Raw genomic sequence first — 27,354 nt, 5'->3', positions numbered from 1 at the left:
TTCCACCACTCCCTTGGAGAAGTTTCTGGCTCAGTCAAGCTAGGTGACTCAGAACTCCCTTGGTTCCTCTGCCTCCCAGTTCATGCCAGCTGGGCACAGAGAGACAGAGACAGGGCTCAGTGCTGACCTGGAGACCATCCGTGCCTCATAAAGACCCAATGCCAGGGACTTGCATCCAAATGAGTGTGGTTAGGTCAAGTGTTGGCCTGGAGTTTTGGGAAAGGTCCAGTGACTTGGGTGGCAAACATAATTGTAGTTTCCAAAGGTCACCTTCCAGAGGAAATGAGATCCGGCCAGCCACACAAGATATATCTATGAAGTAGCATGAATGGATAGATGGATGAATGGTTAGAGATGTGTACATACATTCTATTTGAAAAGCTAAACAAAAAAATAAAAATTGAAATACAGTTAAAAAAACTAAACTAACTGTAGAGTATGAAAATATATAGACGGCAACACCTAGAATCAATAGTTGTTGGTATTTTATCTTATTTTGTTTAATTTAAAATTACACAAAACATTGCAGATGAAGTCTCTCCTTTGTACCCAGTTCCAGGACCACGGACCAGAGGCAGCAGCTGGCATGATTTTGGCCACCTCTGACTTTCTATTGCCTTTCTCATGGCCTCATCTCTGAATGCTGTCCTGTCTCTGTCTGTAATACCATGCCCCTCCCACCCCCTTTGTTTAAGATCAATGGCAGTTGTCCTCTTTGCGCAGCCTCCCCTGGGTCCGAGAAGGCAGATGTGTGCTGCCTCTCCTCCTGCAAGACTCACCTCCTGGACTTGGGGGTCAGGGACCTTGTCTCACGTGCATTGGAATCTCCATCTTGCCATGCCCCATACATGATTATTTAGGAGGGAATGGGACAGGTTGAGAGAAGCACACAGTTCCACATTCACCTTTTTCCTCATGTGTTGTAGCTCACATTTTGGAAGTACCTTCACCTCACCTCCTTGTCACCACAGCAACAGAGATGAACATCTCATCTCTGTCCCCTGCCTCCACCTTTCCACACAGTATGCCAAGAGCTAAAACTGCATCCAGGCCCCTGGGGGGTGGCCATCAGCTCCAGGAACCACGTCTGACAAACTGCAAGGCTGATTCCTAGTCTCTGCTTCCCTATGCCTGGCCATCTATTATCAGCCAGAGAATGGAGAGGTGGTGTCTTCCAAGGAAAAAATAATAATTTTTTTCCTCCTTAATTGTTTTATTTCTTCACATGCACTGCTTTAACAAACCCTTTGTTAAAACAAGAATGGCAGTGAAGCAGCATGCAGGCATTTTTTCACATTGTACTTTCTTCCCTTCAGGTATATAGGTGTATTTTGAGGCTACTTGGGAATTCCTGTACATGCACACAAACATGTGCGCACACGTGTGTGCACACACACACCCATGTATGCCACACTTCGAAACCAACGGAGAAACTCCTGGCAGTCAGTCTTTGTAGAGTGTGAAGGCCTAGAAACATCTTCTCCTTTATCTTGGTTCTAAAAGAGAGCAAGGCAAAAGGCTAAGCAAAATAATATAAAAGAATAATGAGCTAAAATATAAGCTTCACAAGGACTGGAATTTTTATATGTTTTGTTTTCTAAAGTATCTCAAGACCATAGAACAGCATCTGAGACAGAGTCAGAGCTAAGTATTTGTTGAAGACAGAATGAATAAATCAATGACTGAAGGAAGGAAAGAGGAGGGATCACAGCACTGTGAGCTGGATGGGGAGGCTGTCGGGTATGTGACTCCTTTTTTTGGTATATGATGCTTCTTGGAAACTAAATCCACATGGTAAAGTGAGTCCAGGCTTCGATAACTCACTCTCACCCACCATTTAGTCACCCACTGGGCTTGCATCATATTTACTCTAGAGAATAGGGTGTGGCCAGGAGTGAGGAAACAGGGCCAAAGTTATGAGGCTGACATCACACTTGGAAAGTTCAAATGAGAAAAAATAAATTAATAGTAAAGACTGGAATTTAGCCAGAGATAGTAGAGGAAAAAAAGGGGGTTGCCAAACAAAACCAAACAAAACGAAACAAAAAACCCTGGTTTTGAAATATCCATTCTTGATTGTGGTAGTAATAAACAGTATTGCTAAAAATTGTTTGCAAGGATTTATGAAATTTTTATGTTTTCAGAGGACATTAAACTATTGTTATCTACAGGTCTGCAGTGTCAATAAATCACTTTAACAAAATAGAGATAAAACTAAGTATTGAATATTTTACGTACTTTTTCAGAGACATTTAGTAGATTCAGCTAGAATTGGAAATTAGCATAACTGGAATTGGGAAATTCAGCATATAGTACACAGATACTGAAAGAAAGATCCCTACAGAATTCTTTATTTTATATATCAAACTGATTAACTTTCATCTTGAGCCCTCATATTACTAGATTTATGGTGGGGAACAAAATTACCAATTAAAAAGAATCTCAGTCTCTTTCACATTAGCCTAGGCTCTTTTGGATAAATATTTTGTGAGATTTTATGTTCAAATTCCCTACCATGTCTGTTTCTTTCCTCACAAAGAAAGGTTCACGATGTGTGAGCGCCTTCTGTGTTGGCAGGCCCTCTTCTCACCTCCCTCCACGAGGACTACGGTCCCACTTAGCCTGTGGCCTGAGTCTCTGCCCTATCTTCCAGCTGGGCCCTGGGCCAGGATGGTGTGGCCACACTCTGCCACTGGGGCTCTATGACAGGCCTGTTGGCATTCTACTCCCAGCTGCCTCCTCATTCCGCTCAGGGAGCAGGTGGAAACCTCCAGAGACCTCCTAGTGTCACCCACAGTCATGGAAACTCTATGAGCTGTCACAGTCATTTCTCTCCGCCTAAGTCACACCCCTTGACTATGGCCACCATGTGTCAGGATAGAGGGCCTGTGAGCCAGTCTCCTCCAGGGGAGTCAGGACCTAGCCCCACAACTCTGGAGTTCCACTTAGTGTACCCAGTGATTTCTCCAACTAACCTTCCATCCCCACTTCCCCTTTTACTTCTAGATCTAGGGCCAGGGCCTACACATCCTATCTTTAACCTTTTCCCTCACTTTCCCTCCTTCAGGTTTCTTCCTAGGATGAAGAGGGAATATAGGTGAGAACCTTATGCCTCATAGCCTTCTTTTTTCCCTTCTCCAGTTCTAAGTTCAGGTATATTAAGTCACCAAAAAGGAGATTTGTTAAAATATATATTGCTGGCCCCTACCCACAGAGTTTTTATTTCAGTAGTTCTGCAGTAGGGTCTGCATGTCTAAGTTCGCAGGCGACATTGATATTGCTAATTGGAGAACCACGCTTTGAGAACTACTGACCTATACTGTGACATTCTCTAATATCACTGCTCCCTTTCCCTTGCAATAAGTCTCATGGCTTAGCCTTAAAGGGAGAAGGACTGCAAGATATATGCCTTATATTGTATTAAATTTATATCTCAAATCACTGAGATTACTCTTGGAAACAATTTTGGCTTGAGACTTTCAGGATCTCAAACTATTAACAGCAGAAAACAAGAGAGTCTGTAGAGCATAAATAAGGCTAATAATGACCAAAAATGTGTAAGAATAATTATTTAAAGGATGATGTGGCCTTTTTCCCTTGCCTTTTCAAACATATCACCTTTCTGAGATTATTTGAGGCAACTGTCTTATAGAAGGAGACTACCATTTTTTTTTTTTTGCAGGGCTGTAAGGTGAAATACTATGCGAATACTCATAATCCACCAATTGAAAAATGAGATTTTTCAGTGAGATGATAGCTTTCCATCCTCTAAAAATGTAATCTTTCCTTTAGCATAACAGAGTTATAAAAAACATGAAAACAGGAAGATGGGGGTATGTGGGGGTGGGGCGAACCTTTTTTGTCCCTGAAGGATGGTGAAAAGATTACAAAAACAGAAGGATTCCTCTTCCTCCAGAGGAAGAAAGGGAAGTGTGATAAGTGAGGGGAAGACTTAGGACCCAGAAAGGAGGGTTTTTAGTCTTCAGTGCGCAATCTTGGACTTTAGGAAGAGGCCGCACATCAAATGGATTGTTGACTGCCTTTGGCAGGCACTGGTTGCAGAGGAAATACACAGTCAAAGGAATGAGGCACTCTGCAAAGAAAAGCAGAATTCAAAGAGTACTTCCTGCACTTCTCAGTGTCACAGGTTACAAAAAATTCCTGAAAACAAAGATATTATTAGATAATCCAGTATTCCTGAATTCTTAAACTTCCATTCCTGTTTAAACATAACACTTCTGTAATTTGCAGTCAAGTGTCCTAAATAACATGATAGAAAATGTAATTTTAAAAATATTAACATTGGCCTTGCAGGCAGACACATTAGTAAAATCTTGTCTCAATGACCTGGCTCTCCCTGGGCACTTTGATTTGACTAACGCTAACTTAGCTTATCAGAAAACAAAATTACAACGTATTTAGTTATAAATGTAATTGCCTTTTATCCACCATTCATCAGGGAAGCCCTTCATTCTATAAAGCAGAATGAGAACTCCCACTGGACAATAGCAGAAGAGGGGTTTTATAAGGTGGGAAACAGAAAAATAGAGAAAAAAAGGTTAACATCAGGTTACTTTTTGGTAAGGATTAAAGTAGAGACTTCCTTATTGTGCTGACTCAGGTAGACTGAAATCTGTTTTCAAAGGAAACAATGGTCTGTTCTGGAATCTATCTGCTTCCTTGAAGTTTGTTTGATTATGCATTCAGTATGTGACTCCATTATAGTTTGCTCTGGTCTGCTGGGACCGAGTGCAGAAGTTCAGTGCAAAACCATGGCCTTCCCAAATTTTTTAACAAGCTCTTTATCTCAACCTAAATAATCAAAAGGGTATGAATCTAATTTAAATAGTTTATACAAGTGCAAAGTTTGAGGATAGCCCACCCAGAAACACCAACTCCAAAGGAATAGTCAGTATTCTGAAGTAGAGAAGTTAAGGTTTCATTTATGTAGGCAGATACAGAGGAGTTTCTTTTAGCAGGATTACAACGTTATTCATACAAGGTTGGGAAATCATTACAGGAATTGGTTATAGGTATTTCTTTTTGGCAAGGGTACATTTAACATTTTTTTATAGAGGGTGAAATACTCATGAGTTTTCTGTCATCTGGTCCAAGCAAAGCAGGATAATGAAAGGGAAATTTATCTATAACAAGGTCATTAAGAAGGCAAGAGGTTTTTGTCTTTGACATCATTTAAGTATCTCTAGTCATTGTACACAACAAGCAAAATAAGAAAGTGAGTTGATCTATAATCTAAGAAAAAGAAGTAGCCATATGTGACTCAGATCAGTCACATCACTCTGAAGGCTTAAAATGTTTTGGGGGTTACAACGGCTTTTAAACTATATTTATTTTCATGCAATACAAAATACATATTTCAGTCTACGTATTTTCTATCCTCAGTGCTTTTATCTTTAAAAAGGGCATATATTTAAAGTATAAAACTTTCTAATGCAAAAAAATTTCAAGTACACAAATACTGGATAGGAAATAAAGTCTCATCAATTGCAGTAGAATTATCTTGGATTTTCTAGTAAGACTGTATTGACAAAGAGTTCTGCAGTGTCATGACAGATTGGAATATAAAAATTAAATCATTTTACCACAAACAGAAACAACCAATTATAACATGTATTGGAAAAATATATGTCTGCAGGGCGGATTGTGGGACTTGAAGATGCTTGGATTTTGGTATCCACAGGGGCCCTGGAACTGGATACCAAGGGAGGACTGCACCTGGTATTGTATGTCTCTCCAAATCAGTCCTATAAATGTTGTGCAACCCATATAAAACTTCAAGAGGTATACTCACCAGCAGTCAACAAATCTTTACAAAACATTAGGAAGACTTTACCCCAAATCTGAAAACATACCAAAGTAATGCATTATTTATTAGGAATATAGAAGAGCTCAATGAAAGTATTGAACATATAATGAAACTGCATTTCAAATCAGACATATGAGTGGACTTTTCAATCAATGAATTTTTCACAGACATAGGAGGCAGTGCTGTATGTTTCGCTCTTCACAAAAATCAATTTTAAAGATCTACACATTAACTACTCACACAGAAACATGTCGTAGAGGAAAATACATGATGTGAAACGAGCACATGTAAACACAGGAAAACATACACTACAAATGTCTTAGAAAATAATTTGCTTTATATCCTGAAATAAGTCATGAAAAATTATTGATTGTATACAAATATAAAACATTTATTTAAAAAGATACTACGTAAAATTAAAGCCAAATGGCTAAGTAGGAGAAAACACTGGCAACAGACAGAAAATACAAGAGAACTGCTAACAAATCCATGAGATAAAAGGACAAACCATTCAACAGAAAAATGAACAGTGGAGGAAAAAGACAATTCACAACTGTTTATATGTTCTAAAATAAACATACAAAAATATGTCCATCCTCACTAGTGAGAAATTTGATTTAAAACCAAAATAATTTTTTCATCAGAGAAATAAAAATTACAAAAATCCAATAGCAAGTGTCATTAATTACATGGGGAAGCAGATGCTCATTTGTTACTGAGGGGAACTGTAACTTGATACAGCCACTCTGGAACCCAAATGGAAGTATCTCTTCAAATTAAAAATGCTTATACTCTGGCCTGAAATTCAAATCCTAAGCATATACTACAGAGAAAGCCTTGTATGTACAAAAAGGGCTCATGTAGGATGATGTTCCTTTCAGCATTGTAAAGGAATAAAAAGAAGGAAAACTTCCTTAAGTGTCTATTATAGGCAAAGTAGACTGTTGGACACTGCAAAAGAGATAAGGTAAATGTGAATGTACCAAAATAAAAAACTCCCAAGTAGAAATAGCAAATTGTAGAATAATATACATATATGTATGCAAAAATCACAACTATACATTTCTTGTGGCTGTAGATAATATATACACATTCCTACATTAAACACTCATAAAAACAATCTGAAAAAAATCTAGGAGAGTTAATAACTGTTACTTCTACAGAGGGTGTTGGGACTGAAGATAGTTTTCAAAAAGTACACAAGCAAAATGTAGTCATATATTACATGTGTAATTACAAAATTTAAAGATAAACTAGTGTACACAGACTGATATATTTTAAGGAAAATATAGACAAAAAAATATATTTTGTATTTCTTTCCCTCCCTTGATGGAAACAGTACATGAAAGGTTCTAGATTACTTGTCAAAATGATGTAATACTATCTAAATATATCTCTGATAACAATACACTCAAGTCTATATACCCACTTTAAAAAGAGAAGAAAATTCAGTTCATGATTTTATGTAAGCAATACAATTTCAGTTCATAGCTCTTATAATTTTGTTTTATTTACAGTCTTTACTAGGTATAGAATTATATATTGGAATTTTGCCATATTCCAATTTAGAATATAGTATTTAGGAAAGAGGAAAATAATTTTTAAATTAGAACTTAAGTCATGAGTAACATTTCTGTCAGTGGCTTTATTAAGTCAATATACATTTCTAAAAGAAAAATGAAATTGAGTACAATAACCAGACTGGCTTATTTCCTTAGTAGTTTATTAATTCTATCTGACATCATTAAATAAAAACGTGAATATTCAAAGTATCATTGGTAAACGCCTTTTGAGGACTGCTTCTTTTGGAGATTATTCTCTAAAACTCTCTTACCCTAACAATGCACAAGAATGCTATTGGTGTTCATATTCAACTCACTGCATTTCATGAAAGACCCAACTTTTAAGTGTATAAACTAAGAATAGCTTTTAGAGCACTATGCTTTAAAGAACTGCTTATTTTTAATTTATGTATTGCAAAAGTCTTGAACCATAAAAACAATGATGACGAGAAAAAAACTCCAGGGCTACCTGGTTTTGCAATGCTTGTGAAAGAAAAGTATACTCAGCAGTTTCTTCCCAAATAAAAAGGTCCCCCCCTAAAAAGTGTAGCCAAAAACAAAACAGAACAAAACAAAACAACATGTGGCTTTGAAATACCCATTCTTGGCTGTGGTAGCAATAAACAATATTGCTAAAAACTGTTTGCAATGATTTATGGAATTTTTACCTTTTCAGAGGACATTAAACTGTTGTTATCTACATGTCTGCAGTGGCAATAAAGGGCCACCTTCCAGTGGAATTCGTAATTTCCCTTACCTATCCTTGATATCAGTTCAACCGTCTTTAGCCATTTGCCACGGGTAAGGAAGGGTCTCCCACATTTCTGATCAAGGAACAACTTCCTTTCAGTACATTACAATGGAGAAAGCACTGGGCCACTGTTAGTTTCAATCTGTCACTGAAATACCAACAGACCAACTGATTCCTCTCCTGCAACATAACAGGGCTGTGCTGGAAGATGATTAGTTTATCCTCCAACTCTGAGTCAATGATTCATATTTTTATCAAAGGCCACCAAGGAAAAAAACATTCCTTTTTTCTTCGTATCATAACAGCATTTTTATAACTACACCATGTATCAGTTTTATCTGACATTTTCAATTTAATTCAGCAATACTTCACAGTGAACATGCAGCATCTCTTTATGTGAAACAGATACTAAAACATATAAGCAGGTAATAATTTTTAAAAAATCATATAAAAGTTAATGTGAAGAGACTCAGAAAATAAATCATTTGAGCAGATTCTTTAAATCTTCAAAACGAAAGGCAGGTGTAATTTATTTTTTTAACTTTTTGTAGAGATGGGATCTTGCTTGCTATGTTGCCCAGGCTGGTCTCAAATTCCTGGCCTCAAGCAATCCTCCTGGATTTGGCCTCCGAAAGTGGTGGAATTACAGGCATTACCCATCATGCCTGGCTGGGAGGTGTGATTTTATTTCAAGAAAGTATTTAGCATTTAAAGTGGAGATTTACTGACTAGTCAGTAATGCTAACATTTATTTTCTTTTTCACATTGACACTTGGAAAATGAGAAATGAGTTCAATTGAACCCATTTAATATGTAAGTCTTTGATATGTTTAGTCACAAATTTATTTTTATAACAAAGCACTTCTGAGATAATTTAAAATACACATGCTTTGATTGAAGAGTGATTGCAAATGGGTCCAGTTTTCTTCCACCTGGGATGACAAATTTGTTATTTCTTCTAGGAGTACTGGCTCTGAAGGAAGCATTTTGAGGTGTAACTGTAAAGAAAAACATGATGGTTAAACTTTTAAGAAAATTAAAATTTTACCTAATCTGGATTCAATTTTTCTACCACGGAACCACAGAAGACACTAGGTGAATATTTGTTTTCTTAAGTGCTGATTTATTACTATCTCCCATTTTCCCCTCCTCTATCAAACTCTGTTTTTTTATTATAAGCACCTTTATGATACTATGACTTCCTTGATAGAATTAAAGTGGTCATCACTCTTCTCCACCTAAGGACAGTCCTGATACGTTTAAATAATTAGATCAACTGAACTCATTTTAGGTATAAATGGGATAAAGAATCAAATCTACTATCACCGACAATCGGCATCATCTACCTCCTTCAACACATTATACTACTAAAGTAGACCCTCAAAACATGAGTTCTCCACTATATTAAACATAAAAGTAACTATCTCATTGTAAAATGATCAAAACTCCTTTACCAATGATAGAAGTGAACATTTTGATTTCAGTAGGAAAAAAACAAAACAAAACCCTACTTTCTATTCATAATCACAAAAAACTTCCAAAATGTAACTAACCACTAAAAAAAGAAAAGTTAATGGTTCAGCACATTGGATCAAGCAGATAGCATAAAAATGTCAGGGGGTAAAGTCAAAATTGCTGTGCAGTTGTGTAAAAAAAGAAAACAAGACTTCCAAGCTGCACCGTCCAGTTGTCTAATGTGGTAGTCACTAGCCACATGTGGTCATTTAAATTTAAATTAATTAAAATTCTATAAAATTAAAAATTCCATCTCTTGATCACACTGTCTACATTTCAAGGATTCAGTAGCTATATGTGGCAAGTGGCTATGATATTGGAAAGGATGGATATAGAACATGCCCATCTTTGCAGAAAGTTCTATTAGATAGCACTGCCACAGAAGAAGACAAGTTGGGCAGTACTGTCTTACATTAGACTTACCTTTAGAAACAATGCAAGGTATGCCTGGGCTAACTCGAAATCACGCTTTCTGTCCAACATCATCCCAATCATTTTCAAGAAACTCTGCATAACTTCTACAGACCCACCACAATCAGGAGACAAGCTTCGCAGCTCTGTTTCAATTCCTGATGGGCCTGATTCTTTCAGAAGGTTGAGAGCAGTGTCATCTGCATTAAATTTTATTCCAGTTATGACGTGATTATAATCATTTAACTTAGAAAACTACAGTTTTCTTTTTATACCCCAAATAGGATATATTTAAATGGTACAGGAAATTCTTTCTGTGGGTTAACTTTTTCATATTACGTAGAATGAAACCCAAAATAATTGAAAATCAGTACAAATAATGACAGCAATATAAGAGAAAGTACTCAAAACACATTTTTTCTGTAATTTAAACCTTTTTCCTGTTAATAAAGAAAATCTAATGCCTCGCAACACTTTAGAATTTTAAAATCTTGTATATCTTCTCTCAGAGTAAATCCTAATCAAGAAGGCTATAAAGATACATACAAAAGTATTAATAGTGGTTAGCATTGGGAATCCGACGAGGTAAAATAATTTTTTTTATTGTTATAAAGTTATAAAAGTACATAATCATTAGGAAATACATTACCAACAATAAAGAATATATAAAATCAGAGGGGGAAGACCCCACCCCTTATTCTTACCCAGCCCAAACCTACTTCTTTTCTCTAGAAGTATTGTTTCATATGCACCCTAGGAAAACATACTCAATACACTTACAGCTATTTTTATGAGTCATTTGAGAATTGCAATGACTATGCTTTAGCTTTCTGAAAAAGAACATCGCCAATGACAAAAGTCTAATCACTTTTAGATCCTTCAGTATATAGTAAACAACAGTATTTTTATTTCTTTGTCTCTCCATAAACTTAACAAGTCATTTACAAGGGCTCATCAGTATCATTCTTTGACTTTTGCTAATGTGGACTCAAGTAATCTTGGTATGAAAACAAAAGCATTTGAATCAAAACAAGACGATAAGTTAAAATTATTAGGAGAGTGACTACGATTTTTTAAATGATTACAGTTCTTATGGCTAATCACTATTAGCTACAGACTGTAGCCTTCAAAATTTAAATATATTAACACAACAGATAGATTAAAACATTTCCTTTTTAATAAAATAATTTAGGAATATATGAAATTACCTAAGCAGTCTGCTGAATTACAAATTATAAATAAAAACAAAAGACTTGCAAATTACTTGTTACAAAAATGACAAACAAAACTTTTACATTTAATTCACATCAAGAAGGATCTCCTTATTATAAATGTAGTCAATAAATATGTCCATCTCCAAACAGCAAAAAATAAATTAGATATATGAAAAATCTTCAACAGATTTTTATATCAATACCATTTGACCTTAGTGGGCTTATTTAATATAAATGCTAAAATTATTTAAAATTAAAACCAAAATTTCAATCCTTTTGATTTTTACTATCTTAACTACTGAGAACTCTGATATTTCCTACAATTTCTCCTCATATAAAGTAAAATAAGCTAAAGATATTTGTTAAAATATTTTATAATTCAACTTACACTTATTATTTACCAGTCCTTCTTCAAGTTTCAAGCAGAAATCTGATTTTTGAGCCAAAACTCCAAGATTTACCACTTTAGACTTAAACAAAAACAAATACACATTATTCAAATAATACAAGTATCATCCAAAAATGTATAGTTTGTAATCAAAAGGTCTCATTAATTTACCCTATATCTGTAAAACTAGGTCTTGGTAAAGAAGTACACAAAACACATACAAACATAAACCAATATACTTAGAATGTTCTAATTTGTTTTTTACCTGCTGGGGATCATTATTTTGTTCAGGTGCAGCATATCTGGGTACAAGGCCAGGAATTGTTGGAATGAAAAATGGTGCTGATTTGGGTACTTTGGGTGGTTCCTTTGGTTTATTCTTTTTCTGATTAAGAGAAAATGAGAAAGAAAAATAGGAATTATCCTGCCAACAGTTTCTAATATTTAATTTCAAATCAATTTTAAAACAAATACCAAAAAGTAAAAGAGGAATGAAACTCTTTCACATAAGAATGTTAAAACACGATCTCTTTTGACCAATACCACAGCTATGCTTAACCTGGGTTTCCCAATGCAGATCTCTAACACCCTTGCTGGTAAGGCAGAAAAAAAGTGACAGGGCACAGGAGAAGTTCTAAGACAAACATAGCTCATTTTCCTGAAATATGAATATTTACATGAAGATATAACAATTAAGTAATTTTAAATTTCTTTTTGTATTGAGTACAAACTCACAAAACAGGATGGAAAGCAAAATTTACATAAATGCTTAATACAAAAGGGTTTCTTAAAAATTACTTTTCTCCAAAGGAACTTTGGAGACAGAAGCAGACTGACATATATAAGTAATTTGATAATCTTTCAAAGTACAGCTCTAATTTTTCTATTTCGTTGGAATTTTAATTTTTCCTTAGTACTCTGTGCTTTTAAAATGCAAGAAAACATGATTGCTGGTTTATAAGTATTTCAAATGCAAGTAAAATTATATTAGGAAAAACTCTACTGGAATTTCCACTGAAAGAATTTTGTTTTGGTAAGTACATTGCTACACATCAGTATCTCAGGAAATTTTTTTTTTTTTTTTGAGATGGAGTTTCACTCCATTGGAGTGCAGTGGCATGATCTCAGCTCACTGCAACCTCTGTCTCCTGCGTTCAAGCAATTCTCCTGCCTCAGCCTCCAGAACAGCTGGGATTACAGGCGCATACCAACATGCCTGGCTAATTTTTGTATTTATAGTAGAGACGGGGTTTCATCATGTTGGCCAGGCTGGTCTCGAACTCCTGACCTTAAATGATCACCCACCTCAGCCTCCCAAAATGGTGCGATTACAGGCATGCACCACCATGCCCCACCTCTCAGGAACATTTGATGAAAGTGCCTAATAAAGAAGTCTCACAATTTCACCTCACATTGGAGCTATGCAGCCCTAGGGAGACTTTCTATTCCAAAGTGAAGCCATGGTATAAAAGAAAATGATCACATGAACACAGGACAAAACACTGCCAACTGTAGTGTAAGCAGTACTCTTCAGGATGGTGGAGACTGTTATGAGTCACAGTTACCATTCTAACGCACCATTCTTGAGTTAGAAAGGGGACAGTCACTGATTTGTTAAAACCATAAGGCTTTGGAGGAACTCTATAGTGCCCTGCAAATTATCTAGTCTTATAAAGAAAAGCAAAAATAGAAGTTATCCACAGGACAAATGTAAACCATAGTCTTGGTACATTCTCTTCTTTTATTCAGCAGAAAATAAAAATATTAGAGGTTTTAACATATTCCCATCATAAAGATAATCTGCTCAAGTTTTGATATATGATTTTATGCAGTACAAACTATATCTTAGGACCACAGTAGCCCCAAAACTCTGTTCAATTAGTTGAGCATTATTCTGATTGCTCCCCTCACACTAATCTATTTGTACTTATTAATACCTTGCATTTTAACTATTTCATAAAGTACTCCCTTTAAAGCTGACAGTGTGGACAGCATGATGAAGGGATTCCACACCATGCCCATGCTCCTAGACAGCACACCTTTATGTTGATGACTAATCTCTCAAAGTTAGCAAGTAATACAGAAGCAATTTTAACTTCTGTGAGGAAATGTAATGTGAAAACTTCTCTTTCCTTACCCAAGACACACATTTCTTTTCTTGTGTTATTAGTTACAAGGATAATTACATCTTATTAGTTACTTATGTCGGTGTTCCTTAAACTTTTTACCACAGCCCATACTGTGACTTAAGTACACCTAACAGATCTAGTGTATGTGTATGTCTAACCAACTCAAGTTTTACCAAACAATACTTACATTCATGATCAAAAGGTAAGCTGAAATTTTTCACTCTATTGTATTCTTTTCAGTAGTTTTTGCTACTGACTAGTGGGGAGTCATAAAACATACTCTAAAAAAAATACTAATCTATACCACAGTTGTCCATTTTTCATGCAGAATCATAAATTCCTCAAGGACAAAGGGGCTGTTTTTTCTTCACCACCATACTCTCCAGGTACATTATTTAGTAGCTAGTTCATGTTAACTTATATACCTGGCCCTGACACAGCAAGTTCTAAAAACCTTTCAGTAGTTGACAGGGTATGCTGTGAGATAAAGGGTTAACTTAATAAAATGAAAGCCTCGTGGAATTTCTCCAGTCCTCAAATGCCTAGCAGTAGAAATACATTATAATAGCCATATTTGTTCCTGCTTGTTTTAGAAACTTATATAAAAGTGATTTCTGAGGCTGGATTTTAAAAGATCAGTTTCCAATAGCTCTGTAGTTACAGGCTGAACTTTTGCCACATCCAAATGTCTGCTGAGTGTTCTCAAAGTTGATATATATATGAGTATCTTGTGATAATCACACCATATTAAACAATATTTGATTAAATGGTATTGTTCGTGTTATCTTACACATTAATTGCTCTTCTAATGCCCTCAAGTAGGAGCAGTTCTCTCTGCTTAAAAAAATAAAAATGCTTCTGGATGCATGCTTAGGGTCTATTAAGAGTATTAATTATTACCTTAATAACATCAAGATTAAGAAGGTTTTTCCATCGTGATTCAGGAAGAAGTGAAAGAGTCACCAACTGCTCATTCAACTGTTCTGGCGAATCATACTCTATCATTTCATCACTTGGTTCTACTGTTTCTTCTGATTCTTCTACATCTTAAAAAAATTTTTCAGGTAAAACAAAAGATTTTTATCATATAAAAGCAACTTAATTCATTCCAAATCCATCTGTATTTCATAACATGTTCACTTAATGCAGCCTTGTAAACTGTTCATTTATTTCATTTCCTTATCCCTGCCTTTTCCTTATTTTCTCATAATAACTAAAACTTCCATCACTAGACCCAAAACACCTGCTTCACTGGTATACTATCTGATAGCTTATCAATACCACATCAATTATATTTTTGCATAAATTCATGAAGTCATTAAAAGTCTTTTATATCAGTTAAAAAACACTTGGACTGAATGCACTAAACTTTGCCTTTGGTAGCAATAGCTCCTATATTAGGTTTATAATATTACACCTCAAAAATTACTTTGCAATTTTGTAATTACCTTGGGTTTGACAAGTACCAGGAAGCATTACTACTGAAGGGACATAATCTGCAGGAAGTGGCCGTAATGAAACAACTGAATACAGGGAAATACTGGACCTGAAAAATCAAAACACAAACAATATTTTAAATACTATAAAAAGTTTCTTCAGAGAAACACTCTACAATATTGAATTTGACTACAGACTTCTATTAGTTAAAAAAAGACCTCAAGGATAGATTGTATCAATTTAAAAACGCCTTGACTTACATCATAGATGCCATCATAACAAAGCTATGCAAATACATTTTGAGTCTCTTTCCTGACATAGTACAAAAATATATTAAAGATAGACCAGTAGCAGATAATACTTTTATAAGGTAAAATAACTTTCATATATTGTTTTGACATATATCAACCTTTATTTAAGTAAATTATAACAGAAGGAAAGATGAACTCAGAGAGTAAGTCAGAGTGCAAATATGCTGAGCATATTCTTGCTCTGCATATTCTTGCGGTTGCTGAAAGGTCATAGATTCCCATTCTCTAGAATGGCCCTCTAAGTAGCCATATTTCTGCCTCTCAGCCTGCACCCTGGCCATGGATGACTAATCAAGATGCAGATACCAGTCCCAAAGAAGGGGACAGGTTCTTTTTCCCACAGTTTATGAATCTGGAATAGAAAATAAAAATTGAGAATCTCAGGTTTCAAGTTATTAATAGCAGTACTTTATAGAGAGGGGCCATACTCCTGCTGTGAGTGCTCATAGCTATTCTTTTCTGAATTGTTGAAGCCTCATGGATTCTAAGATACTCCATTTTACAAATTAAGGTGAACAGGGTCTATTTCTATTATATATTAAAATTTCTTCTGTATCTTCAAATGTAATTACAACATTTTACCATTAATTTTTTTAAAAAAATCAATTTTTTCTTTTACCCAATAGATGTATAAAGTCAGGAAAGAAAAAAAATAAACATGGCACAAGTATACATATGTAACAAACCTGCACGTTATGCACATGTACCCTAGAACTTAAAGTATAATAATAATTAAAAAAAAAAATTTTTTTTTCTAAACTCAGGTGATGTTCTATTTATTATGAGCAATCATAGTCCCTTACAGGTTCATCAAAATTTGAAGATCACATAAGTATCTTTACACAGTTATGAAAAGTCATGCACCCAGAATAAATCTCTCAGAAAGTATTCTGCTTATACTTGTGCCTTATTTTATAGACAAACTAGGCTGAGGTTCAGAAGTGATTGGCCAAGGTCATAAAGTAGTTGTGGGATACTGGCAGGAAAACCATGGCGTGGCTGGGGACTCCTTTGCCTAAACTTTTAGAACTCACTTATTCTTTCTGCAAATAAAAGCCAAATATGATAACAGATAAAAATCAATCACGTGGTTTGGAATACATACTTCGGCAAAGCTGTCTACATTATCAAGCAGATGTTGAATCACTCACAGACTTACAGTGAATTAAATCTATGTTAACTTGTGACATTTCCATTTAATAAATTTAAAAACAGCCTAAATGACAATTTTAGTGACTCTAACTCTCTGACAATACAATCTTCTTCATCCCAAAACAGAACCATATGAAAGAACTTACCATAGATAAATTCCAAGGTGGTCCACATGGGAAGTTGCCAGAAAGTCTCCAGTAGGAGACATAGAAACATTGAGAGGAGCCGAGTCCAACAAAAAGCAGTCTATAAGGCTACAGAAATAATTAACATGTTAAAAGTATTTGAACTCTACCAAAAAGGATAAAATTCACAAAAATATTTTTGCCAAAAACACAAGGGATAAGAGATGCAGAAAATGTTTTGTTTTTTTTTTTTCTTAAATCACCAGCATCGATCAGAAAGTCACCACTAATAAATAGCTTTGTTAACTAAGTTTCTCACTGAATGAGAAAGACAACATTCACTAGACCAACTAACTGGAGAAGCAGTTTCAACAACAGGGAGGAAGCAGGAGGAAATCTTTTTTTCTCGAATACTAAATTTTGGTAGACTGACCTGGAGACAATTCTAAAGACATAACATTTAAAATAAATCTAATTATCAGTATTCTGTATTTTTGTAACTTCAGTGAAACTAATGAAAAGCTTAGGCAAAAGGAGAAAGTAATATAACAAAATGGATGTAAATAAGAATGGTAATTTTAAAAAAAGCTTTTGAGCAACTGTACCTGTTTTTGAAATAAGTAATTATGCTCTACATGAAACACATGAAAATTCAGTCTCTAGAGAAGAACCATAAAGCAATTTGTGGAAACTAGCCCCACAGCTTTAAACTGCTGAAGGGATTTACAAGTTGGGGTGAAAGGGAGAGTAACCACAAACCAGGTAGAAGACTCAGAATGGGCTTCACAGAGAACACTCATGTTTGAGAGGAGTTTTACAAACAGACAGGATTTCAATGGATATTGGTGTCTAGTAGAGAAACCACTTCCTGGCTAAGAGAAAGGTGGTGGATTAGGCAAGGGAAAATACAATTGTGTAAAGTGAAGAGTGCAGTTTTGTAGGACCATGAAGCATAAGCATAAGGCTGCATACAATGTCTTCTATACCAAACACCTGAGTTTGTTTCAATCTTATAATTGATGGAAAGTCATTAATCACTTAAGAGGAGATAGTGGCATAACCTTCACTTCCATAGAAAACTTGCCATAAGAATGCAGAATATATTTGAACAGAGAGAATGGTGACAGTATGGTAGTAATCATTTAACAATCAAAAAGATAACTAGGATGGTGGTAGCAGGAAGTGAAAAGAGGTAGATTTAAGAAGCAAAGAGAAAGGCCTACACTCATCTGAATCCTGCTGAAAGACTCCTTAGGCTTGCTAAAAGTGAGAACAGCTTTAAGGAGAGTATACTGGTTTTTAATTACAGCTTTTCTGAAGCCAATATATTATCCATAGGAAGGTACACACAAATGACTCAAGCTCCTGATGTACATTAATACAAATTATTTCAAGAACAGGATTAACATTTTTTAGTGCTCTGTGTGAGGAAGTATCCTCAGCACTTGAGTGTGTGAACTAATCGAATCTTCACAAACCCTATAAGGCAGATCTGTCCTTACTATACAGTGCAGAAAACTGAGGTCCAGCAGAATTTGAAAACTCACTCAAGGTAGAAAGCAATTGGGTCAGGATTTTCACCCAAGCAGTTCTACCCAATTTATATTGTTAGCCAATATAAATTCTAGTAAAGCTACTACTGAAACTAAAACACAAAAAGAGGGCAATAGCTTACAAACACCCAGAGTATGCCTACATTGGTGATTCACGGGACACACACTTGTGAGCAGCTCAAATGTAAATGAAGACTGTCCAGTGGGAGACATTAAGTTGCTTGCCCATGGTAAAATGCCTCTCTCAATTTGCTGAAAGAGCCAATAAAAATGTAAACCTTAAACAATGAAGACAAGATAGAAAGAAAAGACAACAATTAGAAGCACTGGAAACATCAAAGTGTGTTCAGGAAAACGACTGCTGTTTAATTGTCCATTATGGGGAAGGAAGCAATAACCTGTCTGATTTCTGTTCAAGTCTGTTTTGAAAGCTCACAAGAATGGCTTTTATTGGGAATCAAGGGAGTTGGGGAAAAGAAAACATTTGCTAAACACTTATTCTATGCCACAGACTATTAAATTATTTATGTTAAGTCACTTAATCCAAACAATTCAGAGATGAAGATATTATCTTAACACATATAAAGATTAAACCTAAAACACGGCAATTTCAAATCTTAAGGTATTTCCTTTGTCTGAATATTACTCATCAAAAGTTTACATACGTGAAGGGTAAAACTTCCTAACATGTTTAGGAACTATCTGTTAAAAAGAAAGCTTACTGCTTGAGCAAACTTATTTTACTTCATACTATAATTATCTTGTCAACTTCCTTGTGTAACTTCATTTCCACAGCTGTGGTGTGTGGGTAGATGGGACTTCCATTATATAAAACCACCAAATTGAGGAAGGTGGTTTCCACATACACAGCATATTCTACACTGCCACGTTAGTTCATAAAACATAAATGCACAGGCTCATCCCCGATCTAAAACTACCATATAGTTTCATGCTAATGTTAAAAAATAAGTCGCAGGTACCTTATAATTTTTTCTCAAAGAATATTAATACAATTCCTATTCTAAGGGATCAGATTTACAAGATCTGAGCCCTGCATAACCATTCAGAAGGTTGTTTCTGATGATTATTCTGAGCAAATGGAGACTGCTTCCATATGTTCTATTTCCAAAGTGCTAAAATCACCTTCCACAGAAATCTTTAAGGAGTAGAAGGGGATGTTTCTGCCTCAGTGAGAAATTCAAAACAATGTCAATTCCAATTCTTCTCATGTAATGCTCCTCATGAAGTAGGGGTTGGGTGAGACAGAACAAATGAAAGGTTCTATTCAGATTATTTATGTATTTCTCACTCCTCAAAGAACGCAATCTGGGCCAGGCACGGTGGCTCACGGCTGTAATCCCAGCACTTTGGAAGGCCAAGGTGGGTGTTGAGGTCAGGAGTTTGAGATTAGCCTGACCCCATGGTGAAACCCCAACTTCATTAAAAAAAAAAAAAAAAAAATTAGCCGGGCATGGTGGCACATGCCTGTGGTCCCAGCTGCTCAGGAAGCTGAGGCAGGAGAATTGCTTGAACCTGGGAGATGGAGGTTGCACTGTCTAGCCTGGGCAACAGAGCAAGACTTCGTCTTGGAAAAAAAAGAATTCAATTTGATCTAATTTCTATTAGATCAAAAACAACCAGACATAAAAGGTGGTGGTAGTGGTAGAGGAATGATAACTTCAGAGATAAAAAATTTCAACTCAGTTCCTCTGAAAATTTTACAAACATAACAAATATTTCAGCACTTTAAAAAAACTTTACAGCAAAGTTTAACACCCATGCAATTTGTTTCAGATAGGCACAATTCCAGATGGATATACCTGTATGTTAACACACTCAAGGATTTACTCATAGATAGCTTTACTTTCCAGGCTATGTAATGTGTTTTCATTATTCAAATTGTTTAATTGAAAGAAGAACTAGTAATTTCCAAAGGCTGTCATACTAATTATGTTTTTTTTTGTTTTCAAGAAAATCAGTTCATACTTAAAACGAGACAGTCTGAGCAAAGATGGTAACATAACTGTTAAGAAACCTATTTATTTCTCCTGTGCTTATTTTTGAAATGGGACTAATAACAGTAATAGTACCTACAACTTGTTAGGATATGAAAAATAAAAGCATATACAGTGCTTAGCAGCACATTGTAAATCTTAGCTTACTTGCAATTAAGCAGCAGCAGTTGTTGGATAGTTATTCCTGCTCTCTCATTTGGTCCACTTCGAATGTTAACCCAAAACTTTTTTCTTTAATAAAAATATACTTTTCTCCAATCAATTTAGATTTTATTACATTTCCTTTTAACAATTCAATGTGGTCACTTCTTGCTCTTGTGCTACACCCAGCTTCATGCCTCTCTATTCACTTAAAATTGCCTATGTTCACCTAAAAATAAAGATACTAGAGCTGAAAATCTATCAGATTTGAATCTGTTCAACTTTTTACTGATATAATAAATTCAGCAAAAGGCTAATGCTGAGTCAAAGGTTAGTGGCTTTGAATGCTACTTTCGGATCCTAATTTTTCCATTCCAAAGACAAATTTACCACTTAAAATACATTGCCAATTTACTACTACTGAATAATCTCTCGCACTAATATAAAATATTAAAAAGGAAAATGAAAAAGGCATTATGCCAACTCTACTATTTATACAACTTTCTTATTTTCAAGCAATTCAAATTATATAACATTAACTTTTAGAAAATAGCAACAGCCTAAGAAGTGACAGACCACTAATATTTCTAATAGTGTCTTTAACAAAATTTTTTTTAATTAAAGAAATACCAACTTTAAGTGAACTTTCTGAAGCCAAAAGAGGATACAGTAAATAAATTAGATTTTGCTTCACTCTATTTTAAGTGAAAGAGACACACCTGTGGACAAAGGTCCCTGGTTATTAAAGCTGGACCCACTAGTGACAATTGTTAGCTGTGCTTACTATAAATCCAGTGTATACACAAGATGGGTAGGTATGCCTCAGGCCTGTTTCAAACTTGAAGGGAACTGAGGACATCAGGATTTTTCCTTTCTAAAGGTCAAACTGTTTTCATGTATGAGCTTATTCAATTCCTGAGTAGGAAGAGGAAGTGAACAGAGCTTAATTTAGGAATATTTTAGATTAAAAAGTACCACCTTCCTTCTCATTTTTCTCACCTATCTTTCTCTAATGGTATGTTACTGTTAAATTAGATGTTTTGCTATTCCCATAATTCTTCCTTGCTTCATAGTCATCTAAGCAATCCTATGTTAAATGATATGATTTTAAATGGTATCTATACCTACTTAATTTTTAACAATAAAGCCCACACACATTCTGTATGTCTCCTCTGTTCGTATGATTTACAGAATTGGTTGTTTTCTCTTTAAAGTCCGGGATTAGTAGCAAAGTTCAACCCATGAAATAGATTTCTGAACATTTGTCAGGTTTTAACCAAATCCAGACACACATTTTTACCACTTTAAGATATAGTTTGAATGTCTCCTCCAAAACTCATGTTTAAACTTAATCCCCAATGTGATGGTATTGAGAGGGAGTGCCTTTAAGAGGTGATTGGATCATGAGGACTCTGTCCTCATTAATGGATTAACCCATTCATGGATTAAGGGATTATCATGAAAGGGAAACTGGTGGCTTTATAAGAAGAGGAAGACAGACTCAAGCTGTTACATTATCACCCTCAGCTCCCTTACTCTGTGATACCCCATACCACCTTGCGACTGACTCTTCAGAGAGTCTCCACCAGCAAGAAGGCTCTCACCAGATATGGCCCCTTGACCTGGGGCTTCTCAATCCCCCAAAGTGTAAGAAATAAACTTCTTTTCTTTAGAAATAACCGAGTTTCAATATTCTGTTATAAGCAACACAAAATGCACTAAGACTATCTAAAATGCCTTCTTTTAAGAATTACATCAGAGAAACAGAAGAGACACACAAAAAAAGGAAAAGTTAAGGGGTTTGACCTTTTAACTAAATTCAGCATGAACTAAACAAACTCAAAATAAAAGTTTGCCATCTTTAAGTCTGAGCTTTATTTTGGAGAATCAAAAAGGCCAAATGAGCTTTCTTAAGGTTTAGGCAACTTGCTTCTGTATCTCAATTTTGCAGGATGAGAAAACCTAAGTGAGATTTCATTTTTCTACTACGTTTCATGATACTACTACCTGCTGTTTAGTTATCAAAAACACTCCAAGGATACAATATAGTCATGTCAGAAAAATCTCCAAATATAGTCACATTGACAAAGCATATAACCCATTAACTATAGGTAAAAGTCACATGTGAAGAAAATAACTTAGAAATCTTATAGAGGTTAGGGATTTAGAAATATAAACTTACCACCCAGAAGGAAGGTCCCAAGTCCTAATAGAGCAATCCATTGCAGCACTTATTAACCAACGACCATCAGGACTAAAAGCCTTTAAATTAAAAAAAAAAATATATATATATATGAATATACATGAATATATTTGTATGTATGTGTGTATGTATATATAGTTAACACCTTAAAGAATGTAATAAATGAAAAGATAATGCAGGCTTCATAAAAAAATTAATTTGACTAGCATTCAGACTGTCTTATTTTATATAAAAGAAAATACCACTTCCTAAATACCACTGAATTGGAATCTGGATAAAGATTAGACTTTTAAATGAATTATTGAAAGTTAAAAAAGTTAAGTGTACTGCATTAATTTTCAAATCATAATCTTTATTTATAGGCTATGTTTATGTGTGGTGATAAGGGCTTGCTTTTCTTGAAGCTTAAGTTAAAAATCTTCTTTTCTCTTTTAATAATGCTTTATTTCTAAACAAATTATAATCAGATTTTCAAAATAAATTTAAATAAACTACTTATGCCACCCATTATTTTTTCTAGCTATGAAAATGGATAAATAATAGATCTCCTTGCCTGTAGTACCTAAGGGTTGTGAGGCACAAATCAGATCACAGGTGAAAGATGACCCAAAAGGAAAAACTTTACAGTTTACAGTTGTAGTAGATTGTTCATCCAGCAGTTTAAATTAGTAGATGATATCGGGATACATAAATGTTAATTTGTTCATCAGGCTGCAGTAATATAATGGGAACTCAAATCTCGAGTTACAGATAGATCAATTTACAGAAGGGTGGTACAGATAGTAAAGGATGGGAAAGAATGATTCTGACAGGTAAAGTCATGTTATAAATGCTCACAGATTTAACTAACGGGAGTACCTTATTACTGAGCAAGGAAACTCGAGATATACAAGTTGAAAGCAAGGTTTGAAAAAGAAATAGGAAGAGCAAGTTGACACTGACAGATGTTTGCAAAAGTGCCATTTCAGCACAATTAACCCAATCCCATCCTCGTTTCTACAGATGCTGTCAAAACAAATTGAGGTGATGTGTAATTTTGCCAACCTCCTATCTGCAGAACACAACGTCCTGACCAGGTTTTTTTCCTTCAATTTTTAAGGAAAGGAGTAAATTCTGATTTTTGGTGTGAGAACTGGTAAATGTAGCTGTTGGGTTTGTCACTAAGTATTAAGATTTTATTTTTATTTTACTTTTTCTATTTTCAAGCAAATCAAGGTATCTGCAATTGATGAAAAATGATACCATATACTTAATATGGTCCTCAAGTGACAAATTTATTTTAAAAGTCCTTTTTAATTAAACACGCTTTTTAAACTAGTTTACTTCTTTCCATCATACATTCCATTATAAGAACATAATAGTAAACTTAAGCACATTTTTATTAATTAAACCCTTTCAGAGTTAAGATATATAAACTCTAAAAATAGCACTAAAGTAAAATAAACCAGATACCAGGTATTCCAGGCAAATGGTTTTCTACTATTAATTCATTCCATACACAGTAAAACAGAAATGAGTTCTCCCAGTCTATTTTAATATTAAGAATGACATATATACCAATGGATCATTCATTCTCTAAAGTATACTTTGGCCTTGTTTAGAGTTAATGAAAAAAAGATGAGCTCTAAAACTTATACTTCAATTTGATGGCATCAACTCCCCGAAAAATATTAAACTTTCAATTCAAAATTTTCCTTTAAAATCTTTGAAAAACAGCCTGCAAATTAAAATAGATGACCACCTCATAAAATGATTTTAAGGCTATTAAAGGATAACACACTCAAATAAAAGGAGAAATGAGTCAAGTTTTATCAGTTAGAGTTTGTTTTACCATGTCATTTATTTGGCCTTGGTGTCCAGAAAACTCTCTGACAATCTTCCTAGTTTCTATGTCCAGAACACAAATGGAGAAGTCATCCAAGGCGAGTCCCAGAATGCCACTAGCAAGATAAACGCACCAGTTTTAATAAACAAAAAACCCTTGAACTAAAGTCTCACATCCACTTGAATTTGGTTAAATCAAATACACTTTGGGAGAAATTAAGCCAAATGTTGTTCTTTACTAAATAGTCTGATTTTTCCCACTTGGTAACTTGTGACTTTGTAACTTTTACCAAAAGAATCAAAGAGAAAATCCATTATCATTAAAAGTTTACCTGTCTCTATGTAGCAACATGATATTTGGAGATGAACTGAGGCTCACAGAATGAATTAAAATTTTGTTTTTAAAGTTCCAGAATTTGAGTAATCCTTCACTACCAGTTGTAACTGTCAACTGGTTTAATCCATCCACTGCGACGCCTCTAACAGATCCCTTGTGAGCTGTAAGGTAGATGTTAAAAGAAAAAAAATCAGAATTGGCAGTGTTTCTCTCTGAACAATACACACAGTGATTCCTTCATTCAAATACATAAGCTGCCACTTAAATATCCTTTAAAATCTTGAAATAAATCTGGATTTTAGGGGTATAAGAAGATTCTTAATTATTAATACTGTTTGAGTAAAAAAACAGAAATCAGATCAATACAACATAGGTTTGAAAAGTTTGTTAAGATTTTCTGCTTAAAGGAGAGAAGAAAAAAAATTAATCTGTATAATATTCACATAACTCTTAGGTACCCATGACTTTTCTCTTTCAACATGGTCCTTATGATACAATGGCAGTATCTGCCATATAGGGTTGATTATAACCCATCTTCAGCTTTAGCAAAATGCCCAGCACTTAAAGATTGTATATGCCAGCTTTCACTACTAGTCTTATATCTACCTATATTAATTAAAAACAAGGAAAAAAATTCTATACCTTGATCCTTGCCGAAACTTCCTCGATGTATACCAGACTGCATGTTATATACATCTACAGTTCCTGATGAGAGGCCAATTACAGCAAAGTTTCCACAAGAAGTTATATCCACTGCCTTTAAGAAAAAAAAAAACCCACAAATGACAAAGAAAATAACTAACATTTTTATTGCACTTTATGCTTTCCAAAGTATTTTTTATCTACTTATTCCTTTTTATTTAAAAAAAGTATGGTAAATGAATTGCTTCGTTAGTTTTTTTAAACATAATTATATTTGGGTGTATAAGCATACAAGCTAGATTCTATCTCCATTCTTTAAAAAGTATGAAGAATTATTATCTAGGAAAACAAAACATAACTAAGGTTAACTCAATTTAAATGTACAAAGTCAAGAGAACTATATATAGGACTGGCCTTCAATTTTATTAACAAGGTTAAAGTCAAAACATTCCTTTTGCCTAATTTCTTTTTGTCTTGCCTTTTGTAACTGCTTCCACAGCTGACATCAAACGAAAAACATACCATTAGTTAGAATGGCCAAGCAAAAGCCCAAAATGTTTTAATTATGACATATTAGGAAGGAAATACGTAAGACACTACAGATAAAACATTTGGTTTATAAGCAGCTTCTATAATATAAACTCATTTTAATACTTAAAATATCAATATTATGTCAATATATTTTCTCTATATTGAAAACATGAGACTGGCTACATATTTGGTCACTGCTGGAGAAATAACTGATTGCCAATATGTGTCAGTCAGATGTCATCCACCCAAGAGATAATTCAATTTACATCTAAATTGAATTTACATCTAAACAGATGACTTATACAAACTAAATAGAAAGTATTTAATGAAGGTTTATTTAACTAAGGAAAGCAACATAAAGTCTGACATACCACTGAGTCAAGACATATTTACATTGCATCACATAAATATGTTTTACACACATACATTCTTCTAAATAAAGATTTCTTTAAAAAAAATTACATATTTCAGATAGGAAATTACTATGGTTAAAAAACATTTTATCTTCCTAAATGAAACACAAACATTAAGCTGACGTATTTTGAAAAATTCATAAATGTTTATGCTATGTTGTATAGTTATACAATTAGGAAACTAAGGGAGCTAGTACGCTGTAACCTACAAGTAATACAGGCCCTACACTGTCGTGCGTTATATTCTTTTAAGGGAGTTATTGTTTTTAGTTGGCCCGCTCCTGGCAATCTCTTCTAATTTATTCATTCTAATGTATTATCTAAGCCAAACAAAGCAAAAATAAACCCGTGAGTGTTAGCTTTGAGTAACAAATTGTACTTTAGTGCACAGGCTCTCTATACTTATTTTTGCTTATTACTTATTGGTTACTGGCTTTGCTCCAGATAGCTGAGACTGTCAGACAAATGACTCAACTCCAGCCACATATCATAGTATACACACATACGCCCCTTACTCATTTCATTGATCTTAGGCATATTGCTCATAAAACCTGTTTTACTGTCCATAAAAAGCAGCTAAAGAATGCACCGTGCTGTAGGACTGTTGTGAGGAAAATATGAAATAATCCATGCTAGACAGAGAGCCTGGAACAAAGTAATCACACAGAAAATGTTACCTGTGATTACCACTACTATTACAACCATTACTCAAAACTATGTAGGTAAACGTCCCTAAGGGAGCGTAAGATAGAATCTTTAAGGTTTAGAAAATTATATAAAAACTTAAGACTGGATTTTCATACTACGGAGAATAGAATATACATACTTACGATGCCCTTTGTATAAAATAGGGTCAAATGTTGAGTTACACTT

At 34.6% G+C, this 27,354-nt stretch overlaps 1 protein-coding gene across 1 annotated transcript in view; it reads right to left on the bottom strand.

Moving 5' to 3' along the window:
• Positions 1–6,197: 6,197 nt before the first annotated feature.
• WDR36 (WD repeat domain 36) overlaps positions 6,198–27,354 on the bottom strand; it is a 37,428-nt gene continuing 16,271 nt past the window's right edge. Inside the window, exons 13-23 of the mRNA XM_011958274.1 lie at positions 25,538–25,652; positions 24,891–25,056; positions 24,566–24,674; positions 22,714–22,793; positions 16,844–16,951; positions 15,246–15,343; positions 14,698–14,843; positions 11,934–12,053; positions 11,669–11,750; positions 10,079–10,266; positions 6,198–9,138 (exon numbers count right to left, since the gene is read on the bottom strand). Of these exons, the coding sequence (XP_011813664.1) occupies positions 8,989–9,138; positions 10,079–10,266; positions 11,669–11,750; positions 11,934–12,053; positions 14,698–14,843; positions 15,246–15,343; positions 16,844–16,951; positions 22,714–22,793; positions 24,566–24,674; positions 24,891–25,056; positions 25,538–25,652 (1,362 nt within the window). The 3' untranslated portion in view covers positions 6,198–8,988. The remainder of the gene's footprint in view (positions 9,139–10,078; positions 10,267–11,668; positions 11,751–11,933; positions 12,054–14,697; positions 14,844–15,245; positions 15,344–16,843; positions 16,952–22,713; positions 22,794–24,565; positions 24,675–24,890; positions 25,057–25,537; positions 25,653–27,354) is intronic.

Source organism: Colobus angolensis, unplaced genomic scaffold (assembly GCF_000951035.1).
Source record: "Colobus angolensis palliatus isolate OR3802 unplaced genomic scaffold, Cang.pa_1.0 Scaffold465, whole genome shotgun sequence".
Classification (NCBI taxonomy): Eukaryota; Metazoa; Chordata; class Mammalia; order Primates; family Cercopithecidae; genus Colobus; species Colobus angolensis.
Note: the sequence above shows the minus strand (reverse complement) of the source record. Positions and strands in the feature narration are given on the sequence as shown.